The 27,792-nt window shown below is 36.9% G+C and overlaps 4 protein-coding genes across 5 annotated transcripts; 2 read left to right on the forward strand and 2 right to left on the reverse strand.

Moving 5' to 3' along the window:
- The first annotated feature begins 15,495 nt into the window (after positions 1–15,495).
- Positions 15,496–18,144, forward strand: LOC131010376 (V-type proton ATPase 16 kDa proteolipid subunit). Its single transcript, XM_057937877.1, has 3 exons — positions 15,496–15,736; positions 15,824–16,109; positions 17,797–18,144. Exons 1-3 carry the CDS (start codon positions 15,658–15,660, stop codon positions 17,927–17,929), a joined length of 498 nt encoding a protein of 165 aa, XP_057793860.1. The 5' UTR covers positions 15,496–15,657; the 3' UTR covers positions 17,930–18,144.
- Positions 18,145–21,538: 3,394 nt separating this feature from the next.
- LOC131010368 (uncharacterized) lies at positions 21,539–22,444 on the forward strand. Its single transcript, XM_057937865.1, has 2 exons — positions 21,539–21,946; positions 22,045–22,444. The coding sequence occupies exons 1-2, from the start codon at positions 21,567–21,569 to the stop codon at positions 22,379–22,381; spliced, it is 717 nt and encodes a 238-aa protein (XP_057793848.1). The 5' UTR covers positions 21,539–21,566; the 3' UTR covers positions 22,382–22,444.
- LOC131010360 (uncharacterized) lies at positions 22,412–23,761 on the reverse strand. 2 transcript variants are annotated; one of them, XM_057937854.1, is made up of 4 exons: positions 23,517–23,761; positions 23,338–23,445; positions 23,059–23,250; positions 22,412–22,976 (listed from the first exon to the last, which is right to left on the reverse strand). In XM_057937854.1, exons 1-4 carry the CDS (start codon positions 23,679–23,681, stop codon positions 22,521–22,523), a joined length of 921 nt encoding a protein of 306 aa, XP_057793837.1. In that variant the 5' UTR covers positions 23,682–23,761; the 3' UTR covers positions 22,412–22,520. The 2 variants fall into 2 exon arrangements, with proteins under 2 accessions (XP_057793837.1, XP_057793836.1); XM_057937853.1 differs by having other exon boundaries at positions 23,059–23,262.
- LOC131009757 (uncharacterized) lies at positions 23,689–27,079 on the reverse strand. The gene is made up of 4 exons (XM_057937166.1): positions 26,794–27,079; positions 24,867–25,703; positions 23,738–24,785; positions 23,689–23,705 (listed from the first exon to the last, which is right to left on the reverse strand). Exons 1-4 carry the CDS (start codon positions 26,809–26,811, stop codon positions 23,689–23,691), a joined length of 1,920 nt encoding a protein of 639 aa, XP_057793149.1. The 5' UTR covers positions 26,812–27,079.
- Between the last annotated feature and the right edge of the window lie 713 nt (positions 27,080–27,792).

Below are 27,792 nucleotides of genomic sequence, written 5' to 3' on the forward strand. Positions count from 1 at the left end.
TGGATATTCTTCTAAAAATAATCATAAATTTGTTTCCACTAATTTAGAGATTCTAATTCTCATAAAAATAATCCTAAATTTGTTTTCACTAATTTAGAAATTTTAATTCACTAATTTAGCGATTTTAATTCTCCTAAAAATAAAACAGGAATAGGATTAGATTCAAATTGATTGAGTATTTTAAGGAAAAGATATTTTAGTCAATCCACTAATTATAAAAAAATCGGCCCATACATTTTAAAGCTAAAAACCGATTTTTCACTCTAAAAATAATCTTATAAAGTGATACAGTTTTAAAAATTATAATTGAATGTATATTATTAAAGAAAGTGATTCATTTTTTCTTTTTTAAAAAGACAATATTTCGCCTTGACCCATAGATCTCGACATATATTTCGTCTCATAAATATGATACTACATCACTAAAAAATCATCTCAATAAGATTTTTAGAAATTAAATATAAATGGCAGGACCTCAAATGCAATCTAATTTAAATTTAGAAATAAATTGCTTTTCATTTAAGTTGAGGTTTAGAAATAAATTATTGAAAGGCATAACCGTCGAAATTCGATGGGTATATTAAAATATAAATTTATGAAATTATTAATGCCTTTTTTGTTTCATGAATTAATTTTCACAAAAATAGAGAATTTAATAAAATTGTTTTAAAGTAAAAAAGTTATAATATTTAGGGGTTAATGGCCGAAAAATACACGAAATTTCACCAAATTTGCATTTTGCACATGACCTTAAAAAACAGCCTCAGAATATATGACCTTTTAATTTAATTGCAAATTGCACACGATGAGAAATTCGATCAAAATTAACGTTGACCGGCAATGACGTCGACTATTGTTAAAATTACGTGGCAGCACACGTGGCATTTTTGACATTGTGGCATGAGAAACTTCATTCTCTCACACGCACACAACATACACAACACACACACATTCAGAATACACAGACACAAAGCACTATCCCCAGCTCCCCTTTCTTTTTCGGCAGCGGCGACCGTCGTCGACCCCCTCACCACCACTGACACTTCTCATCCTCCTCTGTCTCCCCTCTCTCTCGTCTTCTCTCTCACGACCCACACACGCGCAGACTCTCTTTCTCAAAATCGAGCACTAGCCGCCGCCTCCCCATTTTCCCAAACACACATAGATTCTCAGCTTCTTCAGTGAAGACGCGAGCCATCTCTTCCAGCGCCTCCCTCCGGTGGTGCACCGCCGTGATCCTAAGGTATGGTGGGCCCTCGAAGCGGGCGCTGAGGTCGCGAATCAGTGTACGCCACTGCGCCGGCTCGACTGCATTTAAATCGATTACATGAACCATCTTCTCCCTTTCCATGGCCTCCACGATCGCTTGATTACTGATTATAGAAGCCACTTTTTAGAAACGACAGAAGCTCAAAGAAAATCCTCCTCGCCGTGATCTCCTCCGCAACGGTCAGAACCCTAGTCGAATTGAAGGCCTTGTACATGCAGGGCCAGGATCGGAGGATCCGATCGGCTAGGGCTTCGGAGAAGTAGGAAGCGATGCGCTGCATCGTGTCACCGTAGGGCTAGATTCAGGGTTGGATTGGGGACGAATGGTGATCCCTCTTCTTGAAACGGGTGATGATCCTATTTGATGAGGTCACAGACGATGATCCCATTTGCATAGGCTGGATTCAGGTGGTGGTGGTGGATTGCAGATTTGAGGATTTTTTTTCTTTCTATATATATAATCACTCAAAACGATGTCATTTTGAGTGCTAAAACATAAGTAAAAAACGACGTCATATTCTCATTGTCGCTGGTCGTCCGCATAGGAAAATTCTAGGAGCCACGTCAACAAGGATTAATGTGTTGGGCAACACGTGTGCAATGTATTCTGAGGCTATTTTTGAAGGTCGTGTGCAATTTGCAAATTCGGTGAAAGTTCGTGTATATTCTGACTATTAACCCTAATATTTATTTGAAATTGACCTAATTTAAATGTCTTATAAAATTTATATGTAAGCAGAGTTTCGATCCAAAAAATATTAAAAGAGAAATTGGAACAATTATTTGAAACGTGTCAATATTAGATGTCTGTAGTTGGAACCAATAATAAAATAATAATAATAATAATAATAATAATAATAATAATAATAATAATAATAATAATAATAATAATAATAATAATAATAATAATATTAATGACTTAAACTTTAAAAATTTGAATAAATTATTACCTTATAATATCTTCACATAAAATGTCATTAGTTTTTTTTATTTGTTATTTGGAGGAAGTGTCATTAAAAAGTTAGACCACTTAATATATGTTTACGGATCAAAGATTCAAAGTATGTATAATGTAACTTTTCGAAATTATAGATTTAATTAACTGTTACATTAATTAAGATTAAGATAATAAACATGATTCCCAGGGATCATGAATCATGATATGTGATTTATCTTTTTAAATGCGATTGCGATTAATATTTTAAATTATATTCGAAATTTATTTTGTTCTCGATGTATATAAAACGTGCTTAATAATAGGGTACTTATCATGTAATAATTTAATGGGTGGAATTTGATTAGAGGTGGAGATTGATTAGAGATTTTTTATAAAAAAAAGAATAAATGAGAATTGAGGAGAATTAGAATGGAGTGATTATACGATGCCACGTAGAATAGAATTTCTTTTGCTTTAATATATATAGGGAGAGGTTCTAATAAAAACCTCTTTTAAAATGAGAACTAGGAACCTAATCTTAGCCTTTAAAATTGAAGATCTAGCGGTTAATAATTAAGTAGATAATTTGCCGTTTTTTCTTTATTGTGTATAATAAAGGATAGCAATGTAATTTTGTTTATTTTCAAATGTAGTTGGCGAGAATTGTGGGGTTTGATTTCAATATTTTCATAATTCCATTAACATTCAGTTTTCGTTTTTTTTTTAGTCACTTTGTGTTATTTTTTAATATTTCATTGCATTAGCTTTTATAAATTAACTAAAATTTAAAAAGTAAAATGAGGATTCAAAGATAATATTTCACATATTAAAATATCAATTTTTTTATTTTCATTTTAAATACTTTTTTTTAGATGTTAATCAATTTAAATAGGTTGCATAGTTGAAGGTTTCGAAGTTCTGAGTTGCATAGTTGAAAGATTAGTAGTTTCTGAGTTGCATAGTTGAAGAATTTATAGTTGCATAGATGAAGGATTCGTAAATCGTAATTGCATAGTTGCATATTTGAAGGGTTCGAAGTCTTCAGGTGCATAGTTGAAGGATCATATATAGTTGCGTAGTTAAGTATTTTTGTAGATGGATAGTTAGATGAGATTATTGTGTTGCTCGGTTATTGTATTTTGTTGCTTGGATTTGACCTTGCACATAAGAAAAATTGTGAAATCTTATATTCTTATGCACCAATTTAATCTATGCAAATATAATGTATAGTGCAACAATAATACATTTCAGATATAAATATGTAATCTGCAACAACAAAAGCATATTAATTTATGCTATGCAACAATAAAAACATATATGTGCAACTACCAATTCTATATTCAAATTTAAGAAAGAGAATATCACTTTACCCACACATTACAGAATTCGTGCAAGCTAAACCTATCATCTGTGCAACACCAATTTTTGAGCAAAAGACCACCATCAAAATAAACAACTCTAAATATTGAAATAGATATGCACGATTAACATATATGCATTTTGCTTAAGACAATTATGCAATTACTACATTTCATATAAACATGACCAAAAAAGAAAAATATTTGCATTTTTATATCAATTTTTTTTCATCTGTGCAACAATTACCACAACTCTGTGCAACATAAAACAAACAATTTGTGCAACTAGTAACCATAAGAAATGCAACAATAATTTATATTCAAATTTTAAAAATAAAAAAATATTTTTTCCACACACTACAACAATCGTGCATGTAAAAATTATCATTCGTGCAACACCAATCTTCGAGTAAAAAATCAACATCAAAATTGAACAAAGCTAGATATTGAAATAGACATGCACAATAAATATATATGCATTTTGCTTCCTAAATACAATTGGAGTGAGAGAATATGCACGTCTATTTTTACCCTACAACAATAAGTAAATGCAATTGGAGGGAGAGAGAAAATGCAATTGAAGTGGAAAATAAATGGTTCCTATAATCACGTTAGGTAGTTATTAAGCAAATGTTTTTTTTACATTTCTAACCCTATTGTATTTCTATAATTTATTGAAAGAAAACCGTGTGCATCTACAATAATTTATCCCATCCGTTTATTTTACATAAATCAATGGTTTAGATTAGGTTCCTAGTTTTCATCTTAAGGGGGGTTTTTATATTAACCCCACCCTATATATATATATATATATATATATATATATATAGATTATTGAAAGGCATAAATCTTCATTGAACATGAAGAAAGCATAAATAATTTATACTCCGCTAGTTTGCAATTTTTTTGTAGTTTGTAATTTGAATACTATGCTTTTTCAAATTCTTAAATCTATACTATATTAAAAAGGGAGTTTTCAATTTAAAATCAATTTCAAAATTGAGTAGCAATTTTATAATTTTATAGTTATAATAAAATAGAAGATTTATGTTTAAACTATATATTTTTCTTTTTATTTTCATTTTCTTTAACTTCTTATTTGTTGTTACATTTTTTTCCAAAATTTTGAAATTCAATTAATTATAAATTATTTAATATGCATTTCAAATTAAAGATCAAGATAAGAGCTTTAATACGATATATTTTATGAAAATATTTGATTTAAAATGCAGAAATTAGAGCATCCGCAATGGGCTTACTTGATAGCCTACTTGATAGTGGGGGACCACATTGAGTAAGTAGTGCTGCATTGGGGTTACTTGATAGCCTACTTGATTTTTTTAGTTTTGATTTTTATGCTTTTCAATTAAATTAATTACTCAAATTTAAATAACACATTTTTCTAATAATTAAAAAATCCATTAAATTATAAATCCTAAAAATTACATAAAAATAAAAACCACCTAAAAACATCATTAAAATTACATATAAAAATCCTAGTCTAGACCACGACGCTTGAGCACTTCGGCGACCATGGACGCATGCAACGCCCTTTGTGCGTCCGACATGTGCGTCGTATCCGTGTTGAGGAGCTGCATATCGAGCTCCCTCTCCTTGATATCGTTCTTCCTGGTGTATTAGACGGTGAATACCCTCATGTGTTGGTCGGACCTATCCAACCTCTCCACTATTTCGGGTGGAGGCTCCGAGCTCATCTGCGTCGCCGATGCCTTCCCCTTTCCCTTCGCCGCTCTCGCCGCCGCCTTCGCCGCCTTGTTGCCAATGGGTCGGGAAGAGGAGATCTCCTCACCCGACGCCGAGGTGGTAAAGGCGCCCTCTTCCGTAGTCTTTGTCCTCTTGGAGGAATGCACGTCTCCGGCGAGGTACATCGACTTGAACTTGAGGTTGTTCCGGAGAACTTTCCACTAGGGATGGCAATGGATCCTGGACCCGGTCCAGATCCGTGGATCCAGATCCGATTTTACGGATCTGGATCTCAATTTTTTGGATCCGCAGATTTGGATCTCATTTTCTAAAATGGATTTGGATCTGGATCTTGAGATTTGAGATCCAGATCAGACCCGTGGATCCGATTTTATTTAAAATATATTATTTATTAATAGTATTAGATATATTAAAAATTAATGGATTTTATTAATAGTATTAGATATATTAAAAATTAAAAATAATAGAAAAAATAGAATAACTTTGAAAATTGAAACCCTAATTTTCTAATTCTCCCCTAACCTCTCCTCTCTCGGTTCCTCTCCAAATCTCCCTCACTCACACGCCGCCTCAGTCACTCTCCCTCACTCCCTCGCCCAGCCGCCGCCCGCCGCCTTACCAGTTCCCTGCCCGCCGCCCCACCAGTTCGCCCGCCCGCCGTCGGTGAAGGCGGGGACAACAGCAGCTGCAGCACACGCGGCACACGCCCGCCGCCTCTCTTTCCATTTTCGGACCATTCTAGCTCCATGGATCTACTCTTCAAGATATGCTGCCAAGACAAAGCTCACGTTCCTCTTCGCCGCCTCCAGATGAAGCGCCGACGAGCCGTTCGAGTCCAGCGACTTCGACAGCTCGGGGTTCGCGCTGAGCAGCTTCCTCGCGAATTCGAGGTGGCCTAGGAGCGCCGCCGCGTGGAGAGGGTTAATTTTCGGCGCGGAAGAGATCTCCGGCGATTGGAGGATTTGGGGATTTTCCTTTAGGATTTGCGATAGGAGCTGCACCGATCCGTTTATTATACTCCTCAATTTCTTTCCTGCACACTGAAAGAATGTCTTGGGCTTCAAGATGATCATCTGTGTATACGATATTCAACACATCCCTCCAACAAGCAGGGTCGTTTTGCTGTGCAGGAAGATTGTTGTTCCATGGATCTGGACCTGTGGATCCGCGGATCTGGCGGATCTGGATCTGGATCTAAAATTTTCAGATCCACAGATCTGGATCTGATAGATGAAGACGGATTTAGATCTGGTATTGATGAGATCCGGTCCAGATCCGGCCCGTTGCCATCCCTACTTTCCACGCGTTCCAATACTTGAATGCGGCCTTTTGTGGGCTCCGACCCTTGAAGAGGATTTGGGCCTTGTCCCGGAGCATATCGTCAGAATGGCCGGAAGGCCACTGGTTGCGCGTCTCCATCCAAATAGATTCCCAGAGACGCACATCCGCGCTCACTCGAGCCCAGTGGCCTTGAATTTGCCGGATTTTAAGGTTGGCGCTGATGATGGGGTTGACACGTTCGCGGATCCGTCCCCAATACGCTTCCCCCTTTTGATTCGTCCCACGGATGGCATCGTTCGTCTCCTCTGCCCAAACTTGGACAATGATATCCGTATGCTCGGGAAGATAAGTATGACAGAGCCTTCCTTCCACCGCTGGCTTGTTGTGCTTGATTTTATGGGCGATTTCCTTCCTCCGGCCGCCTTTCTTCGGTTTGGAGGCACTTTCCTCGGCACTTGGTGGGGCATCCTCCAAGTTGATTCCCCCCATATCGGGGTGATAATCGGCGGAGAGATCGGGGCACCAATTAGAATCATAGTAGTAGGGGTTGTGTGGATCCATGAAAATTGTAGAGGAAGAAAGAAATTGAAGATGGGGAGAGTTGGAGAAGGAAGGATGTTCAATGTGGTAGGGAGAATGGGAAGAGAGATGGTTTTTAAAGAGGAGAAGATAGATTGAAAATTAAAATAAAAATTGGAACGGTCAAAAGACCGAGTTCCAAGACAGTGCAACGGCCAAAAAAATTTCAAATTTCGAAAATTTCATTTTTTTTAAATTCAGGACAAATACGCCTCTCGCTCGAGTATACCCGAAGACTCGAGCAACCCTCGAGTAACCCCCGCCCCCACCCCGCAACGCCTTACTCGAGTGCAACGCTCTACTCGAGTAAGTGATCGAGTAGAGCGTTGCGGGTGCTCTTAAATTTGTTTAAATATTAAAATTTTATAAATTTCTATCTCCTCTCATCTTTTTTTGAATAAATATGTTTTCAATTCTTTTTAATTAGTATATTATTTTTAATTTTTTTAACTTATTTTTTTGTTTTTATTTTTCATAATATCAAATTTTATAATTGTGATTTTTTTTATATTTTCAATATTCCATTTAAATATTATTCCATTAAAATTAAATTTTTATTATATTTATAAGTATAATAATTGAATTAGTATTAATTTTATATGAATATAAAAATTAAAAATATTTCCCATGTGTTACACGGAATGCAAATGTTAGTTTGAGTAGTACTAATGAGATCCATAATAATGATAATAATAATAAACGTATATCTTTTTTCTCAAAAATCTCAATTTGTGAAATACAACAATTCAAATAAAGCACATCTTTCTTTTTTTCATGGGATCCGTGATTTCATTCAACCATCATCATTTATTACCGGGTCCACCATTTTTATTTTTCTCATTTAAAAAAAATTACAATAGATATTTAATTATAATTAAATAAACAACTCGTACGCAGACGAGATCTCTACTATACAAAAGTGAGAAAATAATTGTACACAAGCGAGACCACTATCCACACAAAGGTGGTAACACTACTCACACAATGACACAAAGATGGAAAAAACTACACGAGGCGGAATTAAACCCACTACTTAGGGCTGTCGATCGGTTCGGGTTCGATACCCATACCCGAATTTTCGGTTACCCGAACTCGAAATTGCCATATTTCACTAATCGTTCCCGAACCGTTTTAGGAGTTCGATTACCCAATAACCGCTTCGGTTATGTGGGTATCCGAAATACCCATTTAAAAAATTAAAATTCAAATAATTTGCTAGATAGAAAATTTGAACCATAGTCTCCAAAAAATACATAAAGCAACTTATCCACTAGACTAAAGCTCATTCTTATATTTTAAATATATCATAATTTTATTTAAACTAAGAATCGATTTTTTTAAAACAAATTAATGAATTAATAATTAAAATGTATATAATATATATTAAATAATTTATTAAATAATTTTCGGTTAACCCGTTTTGGTTATTGGGTTAACCGATACCCAAATTTTTTTTAAAAATAATACCCGAAATCGAACCGATAACCAAAAAATTTAGGTTATTGGATACCCAAACCCGGTAATTTCGGTTCGGTTAACGGATTATCCAAAGCCCGATAACCAATTAGACAACCCTAACACTACTCATACAAAGATGGAAAAATTATCTGCAGATGAGATTGAACCCAAAACCTCTCACAAAAAAAAAGTTTTTGAGTTCCTCAACTTTCCACTTAAACTAGGTTTCATTGGATTTTCACTTTTCTCATTTAGTTTCATGGGTTCTTCTCTTCTTCAAGACGGATTTATCTATATATATTTAAGCAAATAATTTGATTGTAAAAATTTTCTTCCAAAATTATTAATCATGATTACTATCCATTAAACATTTTTTCAATAACTTTATTGTATATAATTTGTAAATTTGATTATAATATTTATATATAAGAGAAAATAGAAAGAAAAAAAAAGTATTAACACGCACTATATTCACGATAAGTGCTCACAAATGATATGTTAAATATTCTCTGCATCCCACGAAACATGACTCATTTTTCTTTTTGGTCTGTCCCATGAAGCTTGACCTGTTTTCTTTTTTGGCAAAAAAATTATCCTTTATTCACCTTTTTACTTTTTCACCTACCACACTTAACACACAAAATATCAATTTCTTAATTCTCGTGTCGAAAAGAACTAGGTCATACTTCATGGGACGGAGGGAGTATATGTTATTTAGCAAACTATAGTATTCCAATGATGAAGCAACTCGAGAAAAATAGCCTATTTGCTATTGAAAAGATGGAATAGTAGGTACCTTTATAAAATTAGGGAACTAGTATTATTTCTAAAATATTATTTGATACGAGATTAATACTCCCTCCGTCCCAATATTCAAGTCTCCTATTCCTTTTTGGGCCGTCCCAATATTCAAGTCTCCTTTCCCTTTTTGGCAAAAATTAAGCAAGACTTAGTAAATTAATTAAAGTTCTCCACCTACTCCCAATTTCATCCCACCCTTGCTCTCTCTCTCTCTCTCATCTTCCTCCCGCCGTCGCCACCACCAACCTCACGCCTTCACCGGTCTTCCCTCCTCCCGCTTCCTCCCGCCGCCGCCACCAACCGAGCGCCTTCACCGGTCTTCCCTCCGCCCTCTTCCTCCCGCTGCCGCCACCATCAACCTCGCGCCTCCACCGTTCCTCCCGCCGCCCTCTTCCTCACGCGGCCGCCACCAATAGGGCTGTATACGAACCGAGCCGAGCCGAATACCTGCAGGCTCGGGCTCGGCTCGCGAAATTTTAGGTAGGCTCGAGTTCGGCTCGAGCTCGAGATCGAGCTTTAAAATGAGCTCGAGCTCGGCTCGACAGAATAATATTAAGTTCGAATTCGATTCGTATTTGGTTCGTTAATTATTCGTTTATCTCAAGCTCGAACTCGGCTCGAATGTGGTTCGATTTTGGAGCTCGATTTCGAAGTCGAGCTCGATTTCGAATTCAGGCTCGAGCTCGAGCTCGGCTCGAATTTGCTCGATTTTGGAGCTCGATTTCAAATTCGAATTCGAGCTCGATTTCGAATTCAGGCTCGAGTTCGAGCTCGGTTCGTGTATTAATAATAAATAAAATCTGTTATGTAGTCATTCCAAAAATTTCAATCCACAATGCAAAAACACAAAATAAATCCACAAAATGTATCAAAATTACACAATATTTATAAAACATGGCATTTGATCTTGAAGCTCCTTGCCAATCTCATCCTACAAATACCAAAAAAAATCAAATTACAGGCGAGGTTGCATAAAAACGACAATGTCGAATGAAGTAAAGTTCAAATAATTTGACAAAAATAGAATTGCTGGTTACTCATATGCATCTCAAACAAGATACCAGCAAATAACCGAAATCCATGTTTTGCAAAGTAACCGAAATCCCTATTTTGCATCAACTTGGACGAATCATTCTAGCAGGAATCACAAAAAACAAACAAATCTAGGATCAAATTCAATAACAATTCTCCCAAAAACACAAGTGAACTCCTTTTCTTCTCACACTTTTTATTCGAAGAACACAAAACATATTCCAAGGTTTACCTGAGGAGAGGGCAGCGGCCGGAGTTGGTGCGGCGCAGTGGTGAGCTGGAGTTGGATTCTGGAGAGGGCCGACTGTCGAGTGTCGAGAGGGATTTGGGGTGGGGGAGGGGCCGAGAGGGATTTCGGGTGGGAAGGTCCGAGACTGGAGGTGGACGGCCGGACCGGTGGGAAAGCGGCTCAATCACAGCAGATGGGGGAAGAGAAGACTCCGATCTGGAGAGGTGGAGAGGTCAGAGCGGCGCCGCGCTGGGGGTTGGGCCAAAATGGAAGAGAGGACTCCGATCTGGAGAGGTGGAGAGGTCAGAGCGGCGGATCTGGGCGGAGATGGCAGATGGGACCTGGGCGCCCAAGTGCGCGGATCGAGGAGGGGCTCGGCGCGGCGGAGATGGCAGATGGCAGAAACTTAGGGCTCATAGACTGGGAACTGTGCGCGGCGAGGGGGAACGGCACGGCGCGGTGGGCGGGGCCGACAGGGGCCTCAGGGCGGCGGATCTTCCTTCGGATCTTGCTGGGAACTGGGCGCGGTGGGGGAAGGGCTCGGCGCTGTGGGCGGCGGACTGCTGGGAATTGGGCGCGGTGGGGATTGGGGAAACCCTACGTGAAAAAATGAAGTTTATTTAGCTTATATATATATATATATATATATATCAATAACTTTTAAATTGTAACTTCTATTATTAGTTATAACTTATAAATTATATTTTCTCTCCCAAAAAATATTATAAGTTAGGTTTATATAATAAGTATTAATGTATTATACTAAAGCCAAAACATATCTAAAGATAACTATATATAAAAAATTATCTTATAAACTATAAAAAGTTATATAAGTATCTTATAAATCAATTGACTAATTAAGTTGTATTTAATTTATATAACAAATATCAAACTATAATTAGTACATAGTAATATAAGTTAATATGTATCTTATATAGTAAAATAGTAAGTACTACTAAAGATATCTATATAAGTTATAAACTTCTAATTATATAGTATCTTATATTAAATACATCTTTATAAATTCTATAATAAGCACAAAAAATATACAATAAGTTATATTAAATACATCTTTATAAGTTATATATGTATCTTATTATATAAGTTATAAGTTATATAATAGTAAAATTACAAGTTATATAATAAGTACTATACTAAAAATAACTATATATAAAAGTTTGTCTTATAAACTATAAAAAGTTATATAAGTATCTTATATGAAACACATCTTTATAAGTTATATAAGTATCTTATAAGTTAATTGACTAACTAAGTTGTATTTAGCTTATATAACAAATACTAAAGTATAATTAATAAATAGTAATGTATTAAAGACATCTTAACTAATATAACTATTATATAACTAATATAATTATATTAACTATTATTCAGAATAAAGATATCTATATAAGTTATAATTATATAGTATCTTATATAAGCATCTTATAAATTAGTTGTATGATTATATATTTAATATATATATATATATATATATATATATATATATATATATATATAAGTATCTTATATAACAAATTTCAAACTAATAAAAAGTTATATAAGTATCTTATATTAAATACATCTTTATAATAATATAGGTATCTTATATATATATTATAATAATAAATTTCAAATTATAACTTCTATGATTAGTTATAACTTATAAATTATATTTTCTCTCCCAAAAAATATTATAAGTTATGTTTATATAATAAGTATTAATGTATTATACTAAAGCCTAAACATATCTATACAAAATATGATTAGTATTATACTAAAGATGTCTAATTATATATCTTGTATAACAAAAAATTATCTTATATGACAAATTTCAAACTATAAAAAGTTATATAAGTATCTTATATTAAAGACATCTTTATAAGTTATACAAGTATCTTATAAGTTAATTGACTAATTAAGTTGTATTTAGCTTATATAACAAATATTAAAGTATAATTAATAAATATTAATTTATTAAAGACATCTTTATAAGTTATATAAGCATCTTATAAATTAGTTGTATGATTATATATTTAATATATATATATATATATAAATTATAATAATAAATTTCAAATTATAACTTCTATGATTAGTTATAACTTATAAGTTATATTTTATCTCCCAAAAAATATTATAAGATATGTTTATATAATAAGTATATACTAAAGATATAATGTATAAAATATGATTAGTATTATAAAGATGTCTAATTATATATATCTTGTATAATTAAGATGTATTTAGCTTATATAATAAATATTAAATTATAATTAGTAAATAGTAATATAAGACTATATAAGTTATCTTCTTTTAGAATTAATAAAATAATTATAAATATAAGTATATATTATATAACTAATTAATATTATTATAATCATATTTCTAATTAATGATGATTTATAATTTTTAATTTATTTTTAATAAATAGATACTTTGTAAACTTACTGAAATTATTTGTTTTAACTATTATAATTATCTTAATTATTCAGAAAATGAAATATATAAAATTAATAATTTAATGAACCTATTCGCGAGCCTATTCGCGAGCCTATTCGCGAACCTGTTCGCGAGCCTATTCACGAGCCTATTCGCGAACCTGTTCGCGAGCCTATTCACGAACCTGTTCGCGAGCCTATTCGCGAATAGGCTCGCGAATAGGTTCGAGCCGAATAGGCTCGCGAGCTCACGAACCGAATATGTTCAGGCTCGAGTTCGGCTCGATAATTTTATCGAGCTCGGATTCGGGCTCGAGTTCGGCTCGTTAAGAAAACGAACGAATTTCGAACGAGCTTTTTTCGAGCCGAGCTCCGAATAGTTCGCGAGCGGCTTGGTTCGTTTACACCCCTAGCCACCAACAACCTCGCACCTTCACCGGTCTTTCTTCGCCCTCTTTCTCCCGCCGCCACCACCAACCGAGCGCCTTCACCGGTCTTCCCTCCGCCTTCTTCCTCACGCCGCTGCCACCACCAACCTCTCGCCTGGTCTTCCTTCGCCCTCTTCCTCCCGCCGCCACCACCAACCGAGGCGGCAGCTCTGTTGCAAATTTGGGGGAAAAAAATTTGGACCTTGATTTCTAAGCAAGGTGGAGGTGAAATTTTTGGATCTTGATTTTGGGGGAAAATTTTGGATCTTGATTTTTGCAAGAGATCTGTGTGATCTGTGTGTGTGAGTTTTGCAAGAGAGAAGGGCGAGAAGAGAGAAAAGAGAGCAATTTTTGCATCTAATTATGAAATAAAATAACATTAACTAATACACTAATTATGTGGTCCATACTATTTTTACATCTACTTTAGCTCTCCTAAATTTCCGTGCCCAAAAGCAAGGAGACTTGATTAATGGGACGGAGGGAGTACAACTTTACAAAATTTAAATTGCAAAATTGTGTAACGATCATGACTCGGTAGAGAGAGAGAGAGGGGGGTGGACCATCGGTTTGGGACTTGGAGTGGACCAGCTGGGGTTGATTTATTTTTTATTTTTTGTAATAAAAAACCAAAATTAATTAAATTATTAAGGATGAATATGACATGCTATAATTTAAAACGTAGCTACAATTTCATGTTTTTCTATAAGAGTTACTACTTACTAGTACTACTCATCTTTTTTTTTTTTTTTAATTCCAAATATACTACTTCTCCTAATTACCTCATATAACGATCTTCCAACCACGCAGAGGACTTTTTTTGAGGGGGGAGAAAAAATATAAAGCTTAATTTTCATTTATATAATTTTCATTTAAGGTTTATATGTAAAATATAAATCGAACGAGAAAAAAAAAGGCTTACATGTTAATTCCTATTCAATTTGCATAGTTCTATATTAAATCCTGAAGTTAGTCAATATAAAAAAATTATAAACGAGTGTTTAGTATTTATGTAATACTCTTATTTTATTTGCTTACAAATACTATGTTATACTGAAATTTTAGGATATTATACAATATTTTAATATTATTTCATGCAATAGACATTGAAAGTATTATCATGCATGATACATGTATGTAATACATTAATCAATTCAAATTGCGAAGAAGTTTTTGCTTTAATCAGTCAGTTTCAGTATTTGTGGGGCGTTTGAATATAGAGAAAATCTTACTATTATTATTGTCCGTAAAGATAGCATTTGTTTGAGAGCCGGCAAAATTGTAATATTAGCGCGAATCAAAATACTTCCTCCGTTCCACTCTAAATGTCTCCTTTATTTTGAGCATAAAAATTAAGAAATGTGTATAAAGTAGATAAAGTGAGTTGGTGGAAATTATTTAAAGGGTTAATATGCAAAAACACCCCTAATGTTACCACTCCAACTACGCTTAAGCCCCTAACCTAACGTTGATAGCAACTAACACCCCAAAGTTCATTAAGTACTACAATTAAACCCATAAACAAACAATTTCTTTCACAAAATTAAGAAATTCATTTTTTTTAGTCTATATAATATTAAAGAGGAGTTTTCTCCCTCCATTTTTCCACCATTTTTTCTCTCTTCTCCCATCAATTTTTGATTATTTTTCATCTCTTTTTTCTTTTACAATTTTACTACTTTTCTAAATAATATCCAATTTAATTTATGAAGAAATATTTAATAAGCATCTTATGTTTAAGTTTGTAACAAAATGTTTAATATGGTATAAAAATTATTAAAAATAAATTTAAAACAAATAAGTTATTAAAATTTTAAAATATTCTATTTTCTTTCTCTTTGTTAAAATTTTACAATTCTTTCTCTTTTTTCTTTTACAATTCTTTTATTTATATTTGTTAAAATTTGACAATTCTTTTATTTATATTTGTGTATGGGACAACCTAAAATACAAAATGAGATATTTGGAGTGATGCTGAGGGCAATAATACTGATCAAATAATATTGATCAGAAGTTGTTACCAATCACAGTATATAATACTAAAATCGAACAACTCCCCTCGTCATCCAACCCTCTCTCCTCTCTGAGATCAGATCTCCGCAGAAATCCAACACGATAAACAATGTCGTCGACCTTCAGCGGCGATGAAACGGCGCCCTTCTTCGGCTTCCTCGGCGCCGCTGCTGCCCTAGTTTTCTCCTGTAAGTCGTGCTTCTTCAGTTCACATCTGTTTTTTCTTCAGATCTAGGGTTGTTTCTGCACCGAATTCGATCAATTCTCTTGCGCAGGCATGGGAGCGGCGTACGGAACGGCGAAGAGCGGAGTCGGTGTGGCGTCAATGGGCGTTATGCGGCCGGAGCTGGTGATGAAGTCTATTGTGCCGGTGGTCATGGCTGGTGTGTTGGGTATTTACGGTTTGATTATTGCCGTGATCATCAGCACCGGTATTAACCCTAAGGCCAAGTCTTACTACTTGTTTGACGGCTACGCTCACCTTTCTTCTGGACTCGCCTGCGGCCTCGCCGGTCTCGCTGCTGGTATGGCCATCGGGATCGTCGGAGATGCTGGTGTGAGGTATGCTTTTTTCTGCCTAGATTAGTGTCAGCTCTACTTTTTGATGATTCAGCATTTTCATTTGATTTCTAGTAGTGTACAGCTCTTGAATTAAAAGATAATCTTTTCGATATATTGGCATGTGATTGTTTTGTGGTAGTTTTTGTGTAAAGGGTAACCTTGGATTGTTTAAATCTTCCAATGGATTTGGCATTTATTGTGTAATGGTTTTGTTTCTTTACTTATTCAGCTTTGACTCTGTTAGGAAAATCATTAGTTTGGTTTTGAGCGTATTTTGACGTTGCAATGGTCTTGTCAGTTAGATTCATCTTGGTTTCCGTACACAGCTAACCTCCGGTTTTTTACTAGAATAGCTGAGTTCATATATTCTGTAAATTGTTGCTAAGTTGGAGGTTAATAAATAGATTTCGTGATAAATTTTTGTATTCAATCATGCAATTACTGGCAGTTTTATCTTCCTAGTATAGTGAGCTGTGAGCAGTTTCTAATTAGGGAAAATATATACTTAGGGGCATTTACTTTGAGTGACATGATAGATTTATAAAATATACTCACTTCGTCCCATAAAAGTGTGCACACTTTACCATTTCCTTCCGGCCCACAAAAGTACGCAATTTCTGTTTTTGGACATTGTCCCTCATTTTTTAATGTCAATATCTCAACTCATTTACATCAAATACCAGTTGTGGACCTTTTCTCCACTCACAACCAGAGATGGAGCTAGGATTTTAAAAATGGATGGGCAAAATTATATTTTTATATTTAGGAACAAGTTTGGATGAGCGAAATTTTGATTTTATATATAAAAAGTCTGAAAAATACAAAATACGACCTAAAGCTATTTTTTTTTTTTTGTGCCTAGACGATCGCCGAATCGAGCCCGGGACTTGGCTCCGTCTCTGCTCACAACACTATAAATAATGTCAGCCCCTTTCTCTACTTACAACACACTAACTAATATTCTTAAAAACTCATGCCGGAAAAAAGTGTGCACATTTTACCGGGACAGAGTGAGTATGATTGAGTATTTGAAGGATATGATTTGAAACAAGTTCAAAATTAATCAATCTATCAAACTAAATGTTAGATTAGCATCCATCCATGGAAATTGGTAGTTTAGCATGGATTATTTTTATCTATCCATCCTATCACTTAAGGCTGCATTCTCTTTGGTTGTAAATTTATCATGGGAAAATGAATGATAAACAAAATTTCACCCTTTAAATACTTCATTTCTTTTCCCTCATTTCTTATTTGACCCTTACTCATTCCTCATTTTCACTACAAATGAGGGATAATATTATCCCTCATTTGTAGTGAAAATGAGGAATGAGTAAGGGTTAAGTAGGAAATGAGGGAAAATAAAAGAAGGATTTAAAGGGTGAAATTTTGGTTATCCCTTATTTTCCCATGATAAATTTACAACCAAAGAGAACGCACCCTAAAGAGTTAAAGGAAATGTCCTTTGTAGTATGATGTTGAGTTATGTTTTGATAAAATTATCACTGGATGGGTTTTTTCTTGTTGAGAGAGGTGGCAACTTGAGTGTTGGCCCTTTTTGTCTTGGATTGAAAATTGTTGTTCTGCTTCAGTAGGTCATACTGGTTGCTTTCGTTCTTTTGGATCTCATGCTCTCTTCTTTATGAGTTGCAAATTGTATTGATTATCTCATTATTTTTTTTTCCAGAGCCAATGCACAACAACCAAAGCTCTTCGTAGGGATGATTCTTATTCTTATTTTTGCTGAAGCCCTGGCTCTATATGGTCTCATTGTGGGAATCATCCTTTCTTCTCGTGCTGGTCAATCTAGAGCCGACTAGAAGAGTACATTTTATTCAAAGCTCGTTGCAGCTTTTGGTCTCAAGTACGAATCATAATTAAGTTATCCTGGCTAGCATGGTAGTTTGTTCATGGCATTGTTTTTAGGTTCGAGTGGCAATTTCATGGCCAGGATAATTCAGCAGTTGATGAGGAATGGCGTTTATTGTAGATTATATAAGTTTGGTTTTCTATGAATAAAGCTTATGTTGTTTCATGGTTCGGTATAATGTGAGTAACTACTCTGATTTGAGTAAAACCAGATTGTGGTGATATACACTTGAATTTTTGACTTAAAAATTTCGGTGATTTATATTCTTCAAAGTGCATAAAAATTGAAATGGTTGGGCGGAGAAGTCACTGAAATTGGTGATTCTGTTCTTGTATGACCTCGCATGATTTGCTGTTCCTTTTATACAAGAGAAGATATATTTGGTGATTATATTTGAGGCAAAATTTAAAGTGCCCTTTATTTGAAAAATGCCCACCCTTATCATGCAAAGCACTACATGCCCTAAATAAGTGAAGAACCGAAAATGCCCTTTGAATGTGATGGATGTGCATTGTTTTCCGCAAAAGTTCTTACACATCTATGACAAAAGTTGTTAAAGTGTAAGAAAAACATCAATTCATCAATTTAAACATTGAAATCGGTCAAATATGTGTTGGAACATGTGAAATACTGACAGAGAAAATAATATTTATTTATTTTTGAATTAAAATCGAAGGTTTTACAAGTAAATCGTAGGCTAATTAATCAATGGAAAATAAATACTAAAAATTAACACAATCGATATTAGCACTCAAAACACACATTGGAAAAAAAAAAACAAGCGTCCGACCGGGAAAAACAAGTGTCCGACCGGACACAAGGTTTCACCGGGCGGACACATATATGTTCCGGTCGGATAGATGTTTTTTTGGTTCCTATGTGTGTTTTGAGTGCTAATATGGATTGTGTTAATTTTTTGTATTTATATTCCATCGATTAATTAGCCTTCAATTAAGGGACATATTTTTTTTTTTTTTAAATTGATGATAAACGACAAATATGATGTGAAATAGCTTTGTCAGTAAAGTATTCATGTCAAACACTCTAATTTCATTGAAATTCACGTGAAATGAAGGAATCTTTGTTTATATATGAGTGAATTCTCTCATTCTCTCATCCTCTCATCCGAACACTCAAAGTGAAAAAACACTCAAACTCATTAGAAATTCTAATATTTTCCAAGTGGTGAAGCTATTATTTGTGAATTCTCTCATCCGAACGTTTAAAGGTATGTCATTTTACGTTTGAAATGTAATTTAAGTTGGTTATTGTTTATTTTCAATGTTTTGTTTGATCCTATATGCTTATGTGAATTATTAGCATATTATAGCATACTATGATTTAAAGCCACGTTTGAAGGAAATACATGTGAATTAGAGCAAATTCTATCATGTTTTAAAGTATTAATTAGTAATTATTAGTTGCATTTTAGTTCTATACATATATATTGCTACATAACTCATGTTATTATGCTCGAAAATTATGTATCCGCCCGGACAAGTGTCCTTGAAAATGTGTCCGGCCGTGTGTAATTATATATCATGTAATACACGGCCGGACACATTTCCTCGGCTACTTCCCCGGGCGGATAGATGTTTTTCGAGTGTATTAACATGTTATATGTTGTATTTTAACATTGTATTCCATTTACATCATATATTTATTTATTTATTATTTTTTCTGTAGATGAATGAATATGGGAGATACTTTGTGGTTAATTATGGAGGTGCCTTCAATGGTTATGAGTACATCGGCGGCTCTTCTAAGAATTTGCATATTTTCGGAGACACAATGGCCAGTACGGTGTACATGATAAATTACCTGATGATGGAGAATTCATTGAGCACTAATTACAGCTTGTATTATTTGACGAAGAGATTAAATGGCAGGGTATACAGTAAAAATATTCTTGCCGATGACAATGATTTGCTTCAGTTGCTGGCGTCGCAGCCACATTTTCCTGAGATTTATGTTGTTGAAGACGATTACAGTGGAGGAGTGTATGTTCCTTCGTTCGATCTCCCTCAATCTTCCGGTATGGAGGTGAATCCAGTGCAACATTCGAAGGTGGGGACGGATTGGAAGCAATCCAAAGATATGCTTATTTAGACCTATCAGCCGGAGATTCACCGGCGCAACAAAGTGTTGAACCGTCGGTCACTTGGGGTAATGATCAGTCAACGGGTTGGCCTTCATGGGATGAGCCAAATCCGTACCAGTACGATCGCCTAATAACTGATCGTTGTTGGGGTCCAGCTGATGATCAATATACGTACGAGCCTCAGTTTGTGGAGGATGCTGGTAATGTAGATGAAGATTATGTTCCATCGTCTGAAGCCGAGACTGATACAAGCGCCTCTGAAGACTTGTCGGAGACAGAGAACGTGAGAAGGGCGGGGATTGAATATGCAGGTTGGCAGAATTTGCAGATCGACGAGGATGATGACGAACAGGTTCCTGGAGCAGATGAACTAACTAATTGGTTAGTACCGGTTATCCCGTTGGACGCCGCAGCGGCACTTGTGGATATTGAAGATTATCAGCTATTGCCTCGGGAGTTGTCAAAGAATATGTATTTCAATAGCAAAGATGATCTGATCGTTGCAATCGGTCTGTGGAACATGAAGCAGGGCAAGGAATTTTCTATCAGCAAATCAGACAGCAGACGAGTCTACTTCAAATGCAAGCATTCAGATACGTGCCCCTTCAAGCTCCATGCATCGTCACAAGATGGAGTCATTTGGGGAGTGTATAATTTCACCAATGAGCACTCATGCGACGGTGAGCTAGGGCGCGTAGCGCGAATAAAGGCCCCCGCAAAAGTCGTCGCAGCATATTTAGCACAGAAGATACACGACGATTGCGAGATCTTGAAGCCGAAGGCCATCCAGCTGGAGCTGCGACGTGAGTTTGGCGTACAGATCAAGTACGATGTTGCATTGCGAGCCCGTAATCGAGCCACTGAGATGGTTTATGGTCGACATGATCAGTCCTTCGAGATGCTGCCCAAGTACTTATACATGTTGAGACAATCCAATCCCGGTTCGAGGGTGGAGTGGGAAGTTGACGATGATGGCCGATTCAAACACTTATTTGTTGCTCTTGCAGCTTCGGCTACCCCTTTCATGTTCAGCTTACGGCCAGTGATTGTCGTCGATGGCACACACTTGAAGGGCAAGAATAGGGGTATTTTGTTTGTTGCAGTGACGAAGGACGGCAACGAGAGTTTGTTCCCACTCGCGTATGGTGTTGGCCCGAAAGAAAACGATGAATCGTGGAGTTATTTCATGTCACGCATTTGACGTGTTTATGGCCAAGCCGATCCACTTTTGATTGTCTCTGATCAGCATATCTCCATTGCCAATGCTATCAGGAATGAGTTACCAAATGCAACCCACGGCCTATGCTACTACCATTTGCAAAATAACCTGAAGCATTACGGTAAGGCAGTGGTCGAGGTGTATCGACAAGCTGCATTTGCGTACGAGAAGTCCGACTTCAATAGGGCTATGAACGCCCTGAAGGTTATGAAGAGAGCCGCGTACGATAAACTAATGGGGATTGAGCCGGAGAAGTGGGCTCGTTCGATGTGTCCTATGCCTGTGCGACGCTACAGTTTTATGACATCAAATGCTGCTGAAGCTTTTAATTCCAGATTGTTGTGGGCAAGAAGACTTCCTATATGCTCGATGTTAGAGGCAATCAGAATTGTTATTGAGAAATGGTTCAGCGAGCGACTAAGGGCTGCACAACAAATCGAGCAAGGCTTGACTGTTGAGGCTGGTAAAAGGGTAGCTATTGAAGTCCAAAAAAGTCGTCGATACACTGCACAAAGGTTGAGTGGCATGAAGTATAAGGTGCAAACTGCTGACAGAAGCTTCAAGGTGGATCTAGAGAAGAAAAAATGCGAATGTCGAGTATTTCAGCTAGACCAACTGCCCTGTTCTCATTCAATCGCTGCAATAAGGTACGATCATGAAATGATTACTGTCGGGTTCATTGAAATGTAAATATGTTCTAATGTTCGTTATATTGATTACTATCGGAGTTTGTTTGTTTTTATAGTGAAGCCGGTGATACGATCGCGGAGTATGTAGACTCGTACTACACGAATGACTTTCTTATCGATACTTACTCTCGCGAAGTTAATAATCTCCCGCCGAGACGCCAGTGGTTGGTTCCCGAGCACATCGCTGAGCAGGTTGTATTACCTCTGATTGTAAAAGGTCAAGCGGGGCGCCCAAAAGAAGGTAGACATCGAGGTGGTGGTGAAGGCACCAGCACACAAGCCGATGAGTCTTCTAGTATCAGGCGTCGTAAACCAAAGAAGTGCAGCATCTGCCATGAAGAAGGACACAGCAAGAGAACGTGCGCTGGCAGGGCGACTGAGCCCAGGGAGTAGTGGGATGTATTTGTGTGCTGTAACAGTTAATGATATTGATTGAATTATCTTATTATTCGATAAGCTGGAATGATTTACAGGAAATAATGCTCGTTGAATAACCAAATAGAAGCACACATTAATGTAACAATATACAAAACTATGCAAAACCAAGTCTAGTGATACGATGTGTCCTAGTTTCACACAACGAAAATATAGATCTAGCAATCTTGGCCCTGTATGCCGCCACGTTGTGGTTACCCCACTCAATGGATGGAGAGCCAGATATCAGTCGTTCTGCATACATGCAGACGAAAGGCCCGCAGCTGACAGAGTCCTGCTGGTGAAACTGAACCTCCGCTGGAGCAAACACCGCCGTCATAAGTGGGTACTTCTTCTTTGCCACTGTCGAATCAATGGATGTGTCGTCTAGCCACCTCGCCAACTGAAGGACAATTGGCAACAATCTCAGTAAAGGCAGTAGTTCACCAACTCGACCATCCTGCTGTCGAGGTGATAGCTTGTGGAATACTGGGTCATAGACCTCGCAAACCAATTCTCCTAACCGGATCCGACATAGGACAAAATGGTGGCCAATTATGACTGGCATGAGAACCTATGACAAACCACAATGAATTGATAAGAAACAACATATAAAGCACAAATGACTAATGACAAATAATTGTTTAACTGATTACCTGTGTGGCATCCATCCATCCTATATGACCAGGAGGAAGTTCATGGCCCTTAACGGCTTTTCCACGTATTTGGCAGAGCCAGTCTATCCGGGGCTGCCAACCATCAGCTACTGCTCCATGCGTCAATATATGATACTCCTCTGGAGTAAACTCACTTCTTGCCCACTTCTCCAATAGAGCGTCCCACTCGCCCTGGAGGTATATCTACAGATCAATAGAAGTAATTAATAATTTATATTCGCACCAATGAAAACATACAAATAATGAAAGTTTACTTACAAACCAATCCGTGTCTAATATGATTGTGTTATTCATATCTACGTCATCCAGTAAATCTGCTGAAGCTCGAAGTCTATTTCTCAAGCTTAAGAAATACAAGTCAATATCCTGCAACAAAGTTAAAATCAATAAGTTAGTAGAAAGTAATTTAACAATGTTAAAATCAATAGATTATTTACCCCAGTTGTGAATTCCTGGCTGACATTATTCACCCGCGCGAAGTCGTCGTACTCCCGCAAACCACCACTTGCCTTGACATAAATCTCACGACCCCTACCCTCTCGACACCTAGCCATCCACTTCTCATAATGGTCACTGCAGACTTGTGTCACTGGACGTGGCATTTGGCTATTAACCCAAGGCGATCGCTGATAGTTAGACGGACGCCTCACCCTCTGACTGCGACGCGGGGGCTCTGCTGGCGGCTGCTGCTCTGCCGGCGGCTGCTCTAGGTGCTGCAGCAGCAGCAGTACCTGTGGCTGCTCTGCCTGTGGCTCAGGCTCCTCCGTCTGAGCCTGTCCTGCCGAACTGGACTGTCCCCACTCATGTGGTGCAATAGAAGTGAGCGGTTCAGCAAAGAATATCGGGGTCTCTGTTCTATACTGCGGCTTCAGGAATGGGGAAGACCAATGAGGGTAGACCTGGGTCGACCAGTCAAAAGTCTGCTCCGCCGGTGTGTAGTCGCCCTGAACAGACTGATTCATGGCCCGCCACTGCTCGTTGTAATCCTGGGTCTCTGGATGGCGTGGTTCCTCACCGCGGGGGTCGTCGTCGCAGGAACGTGAAACGCTTGGCCCTGAAGCGTCGGGCCCTGAAGCACTGGGTGGAGGAGACCGTCGCTGTGGAGGAGACCGTGGCTGGTAATCATCAGGGGACCGTCGCTGGTCATCATCATCAGGGGAGTCGGGCACTCGGAAATGTTTGCTCTTCTTGCACCTATCCTTTTTGCCCTTGCTCTTCAATTTCTCCACGAATTTGCCGAAGGCCTTCTTAATCTCCTGACGGATCGTCTTCTTCACCCACTTACGATCCACCTCACCCTCGCTGGGACTGGATACAGTCCGAGATCTGCTCGACGATGAAGAAGTATGCGGCGCTGGGCGCTTGCCCGGATCTACTGAATGACGAGCCGGCTCGTGGGGTCGAGCATCCCTCACAGGGCGCTTGCCCGGATCTACTGAATGACGAGCCGGCTCGTGCTGTCGAGCATCCCTCACAGGGCCCCGGACACTGTGACTGCGAGTCGTACGAGGCTGTCTAGGTACATCCTCCTCGTCCCCGCGCTCCTCCACAACACGGGCTTCGGTGCCCTGTGGAAATTGGACACCCCGAGCTAATGGGTTGTCGGGGGGCCTGAAGCTCACCGAGAGTTCGCCCGGTGTCAGCGCTGATATGAAGTAGTGACTCGACAGATCGTCAGCATCGGGCTCCAGGGGCATGACACCACCCTAGAAAGCAACAAAGATAATATATTAGAACATAAGTAAAACCAGTAACGGTGTGGAGGATAATCTTAAATAACTGATTACCTGTCCCTCGAATAGATCGCGCAGACCGTGAAGCTTCGGCTTACCCCTGAAAGTCCATCTCAAACACCGAGGGTGCGCTGTCGGATCACCGCTAGATGCTGCGACCATGTGTCTGAAGCCCGGGACGCGCTCCAATGCCCAGACATATAAAGCCCACGAAGGACCGTAGAAGTGATATTTCTCGCCGGTTCCTACATCTGTCGTATAATGGCATAACATCTTATACGAATACGCGCCCCAGGGGAATCTATCAAACGCAGCCAGATCATCCACCAAAACCCAAAGCCACGGTTGTACCCGCGCATCCAACCCAAGAACAAGGGTGTGAGCCACACACACGAGGACAGCACGAAGGTACAGGCTCACATCCTCATCATCCACTCGACGATCCAAATCGCACACGCGTTTGATGAGCGACTGTATGGTCATGCTTCGCGTACCGCAGAATCGTCGGTATGCCTCCACGCGACTGCAGTCGTGCTGTAATGTCGCATCGAACCTCGATCCCCCGAAATTGAGCCCAGTCACTAATGCGTAGTCCGCAGGGGAAAATCTGACTCGTGCTCCGCACAGAAAGAAGCACATCTCATTTTCTTCTGACACAATCTGCCTCGATACAATCTGGTGTAATGCTTTATTGCTCTTCGCGCCGGGCCTCCAATCAGTGAAATGCCCAAAACATGATGCTCTAAATCTTCCCAATAAATCTGAATTGCACTGTTCGCCGACCACATTTAAAGTTTCAACCAGCTCCGGAAAATGTGAATCCCTATAGTAGGTGCTGATAGCAACCTCCGTCTGGTCTATAGTGTCGCGACGAAGATATGGGACATTCGCCTATTCATTTACAAAATGAATACCATATTAAATTCAGTAAAAAAATTAAAAAATAATACAAATAGGCATAATTAAATAACTACAATTTAATCAATACCAACCAATTTAATTAAACTGCAATTTAATACTAAATTCAGTAAAATTCAGTAATATTAAACTGCAATTAAATTCCGCAAAATATTAAAATTCAATAATTCAGTAAAATACTAAAATTCGAGAAAAATAGTCAAATTCAGTAAAATATTAAAATAGTAATTCAGTAAATTCAGTAATATTAAACTGCAATTAAATTCAGTAAAATTCAGCAATTTAATATTAAATTCAGTAAAATTCGAGTAATTCAGCAATTTAATATTAAATTCAGTAAAAATTCAGTAAAATATTAAACTGCAATTAATACCAAGCAATTTAATTAAATTCAGTAAAATATTAAAAAACTGCAATTTAATTAATACCAAGAAATAACAGTTTCATTAATTAATAATTCAACAATTATAATTAAATTAAATTCAGTAAAATAGTAATAATTAACGTAAACATACAGATAGACTGAAAAAAGTATTTTATACCTAAATAACAACTATCCGGCCGGCGAAGTGTCCGGTAAAATGAATCCGGCCGGGTACATTTCAGATTGAAACTGTCCCGGCCGGACTCATTATTCCGGGCATAGTGCCGGCCGGGTAGTTGTTCTATCGGCATAAAATACTTTAATTTATTAAATCGCACAAAGCCCACATACACAATGCAATTATAATTACTTAAACAAATATTTCAGATTGAAACAAATTCAGTAATACCCAGCAAAACTCGCAATAATAATTACTTAACCAAATATAATTAAATTAAATTCAGTAAATTACTAACTGATTAATATAAACATACAAATAATTAAAATGGAATATTTTATGCTAAAAAACGATCGGTCCGGGCGGTGAAGTTCCCGGAAAACTCAATCCGGCCGTATATTTCATTTAAATAATGAATTCGGCCGGACCGATTTATCCGGCCACTTCACCGGCCGGACCGATCGGTTTTTAGCATAAATTATTCTATTCTATTCAATTTCATGAAAATTAAAAATAAAAACCTGTGAAGAAGATGCCATTGATGAGTACGACGTGCTTCAATATTTTGAACTCTCTCGGTGGGTAAAAAAAAGTGAAGAAGCCGATATGTGTGGTGAGTAAAAAACCCTAGTGAAGGAAGGTAAATATAGTGGTGTTAAAAGCTTCGAAAAAAATGTGATTGAAGCCGATTGTATCGGCTTTATGTCTATCAAAAGAGAATCAAATTTTTTAGAAAGATATTTTTGACCTTTATGTATCGGTTGTTGCAAAATTCACTTGGTAACATGCATGATTTTTTTGGGTAACACGCATGCATTTAATTGGGACGGATTTTGAGTATATATATATATATATATATATATTTTTTAAATTTAAAGATATGGATTAATTAACACGATATATATAGTGTTATATACTATATATCAACATTCAAGAATAACACAATATATACAAATAATTTCAAAGAATATATGTATTGAAATTAAGATATTAAAGGGAAAAAAAATAAAAAATTTAAGATAGATACGCATGGATATATATTATTAGCTTCTTGATTTTTTTTTTTTATGCAATTGAATAAAATATAATATTTTATGCCTAAATAATATCTATCCGGCCGGTAATTTTCAAGGAAAAATGTATCCGGCCGGGTCATTGTTTTTCTGAAATGTACCCGGTCGGATACATTTCTCTGGCCATTTCACCGGCCGGATCGATGGTATATCAACATAAAAGTGTTTTTTCTATCTATTGCTATCTTTATATTAATTTTTACTATTTTGCTGAATTTAATTTAATATATTGTTTAAGTGTTAATTAGTGTCCGGTCGATAATATTTACACTTTAAATTATCCGGTCGATAATATATATACAGTTTAAAAAAATCATATCGGACACTCAGTGTGTAATCATTTCGGTCAACATCACAAATTATTGTACAAAAAAGCATTGAAACTTAAAAATGTGTAAGATTGTGTAAGAAGACCGAAATGATTACTTAAGATGTTGACCCACTCAA

Source organism: Salvia miltiorrhiza, chromosome 2, assembly GCF_028751815.1.
Source record: "Salvia miltiorrhiza cultivar Shanhuang (shh) chromosome 2, IMPLAD_Smil_shh, whole genome shotgun sequence".
NCBI classification, from domain to species: Eukaryota; Viridiplantae; Streptophyta; class Magnoliopsida; order Lamiales; family Lamiaceae; genus Salvia; species Salvia miltiorrhiza.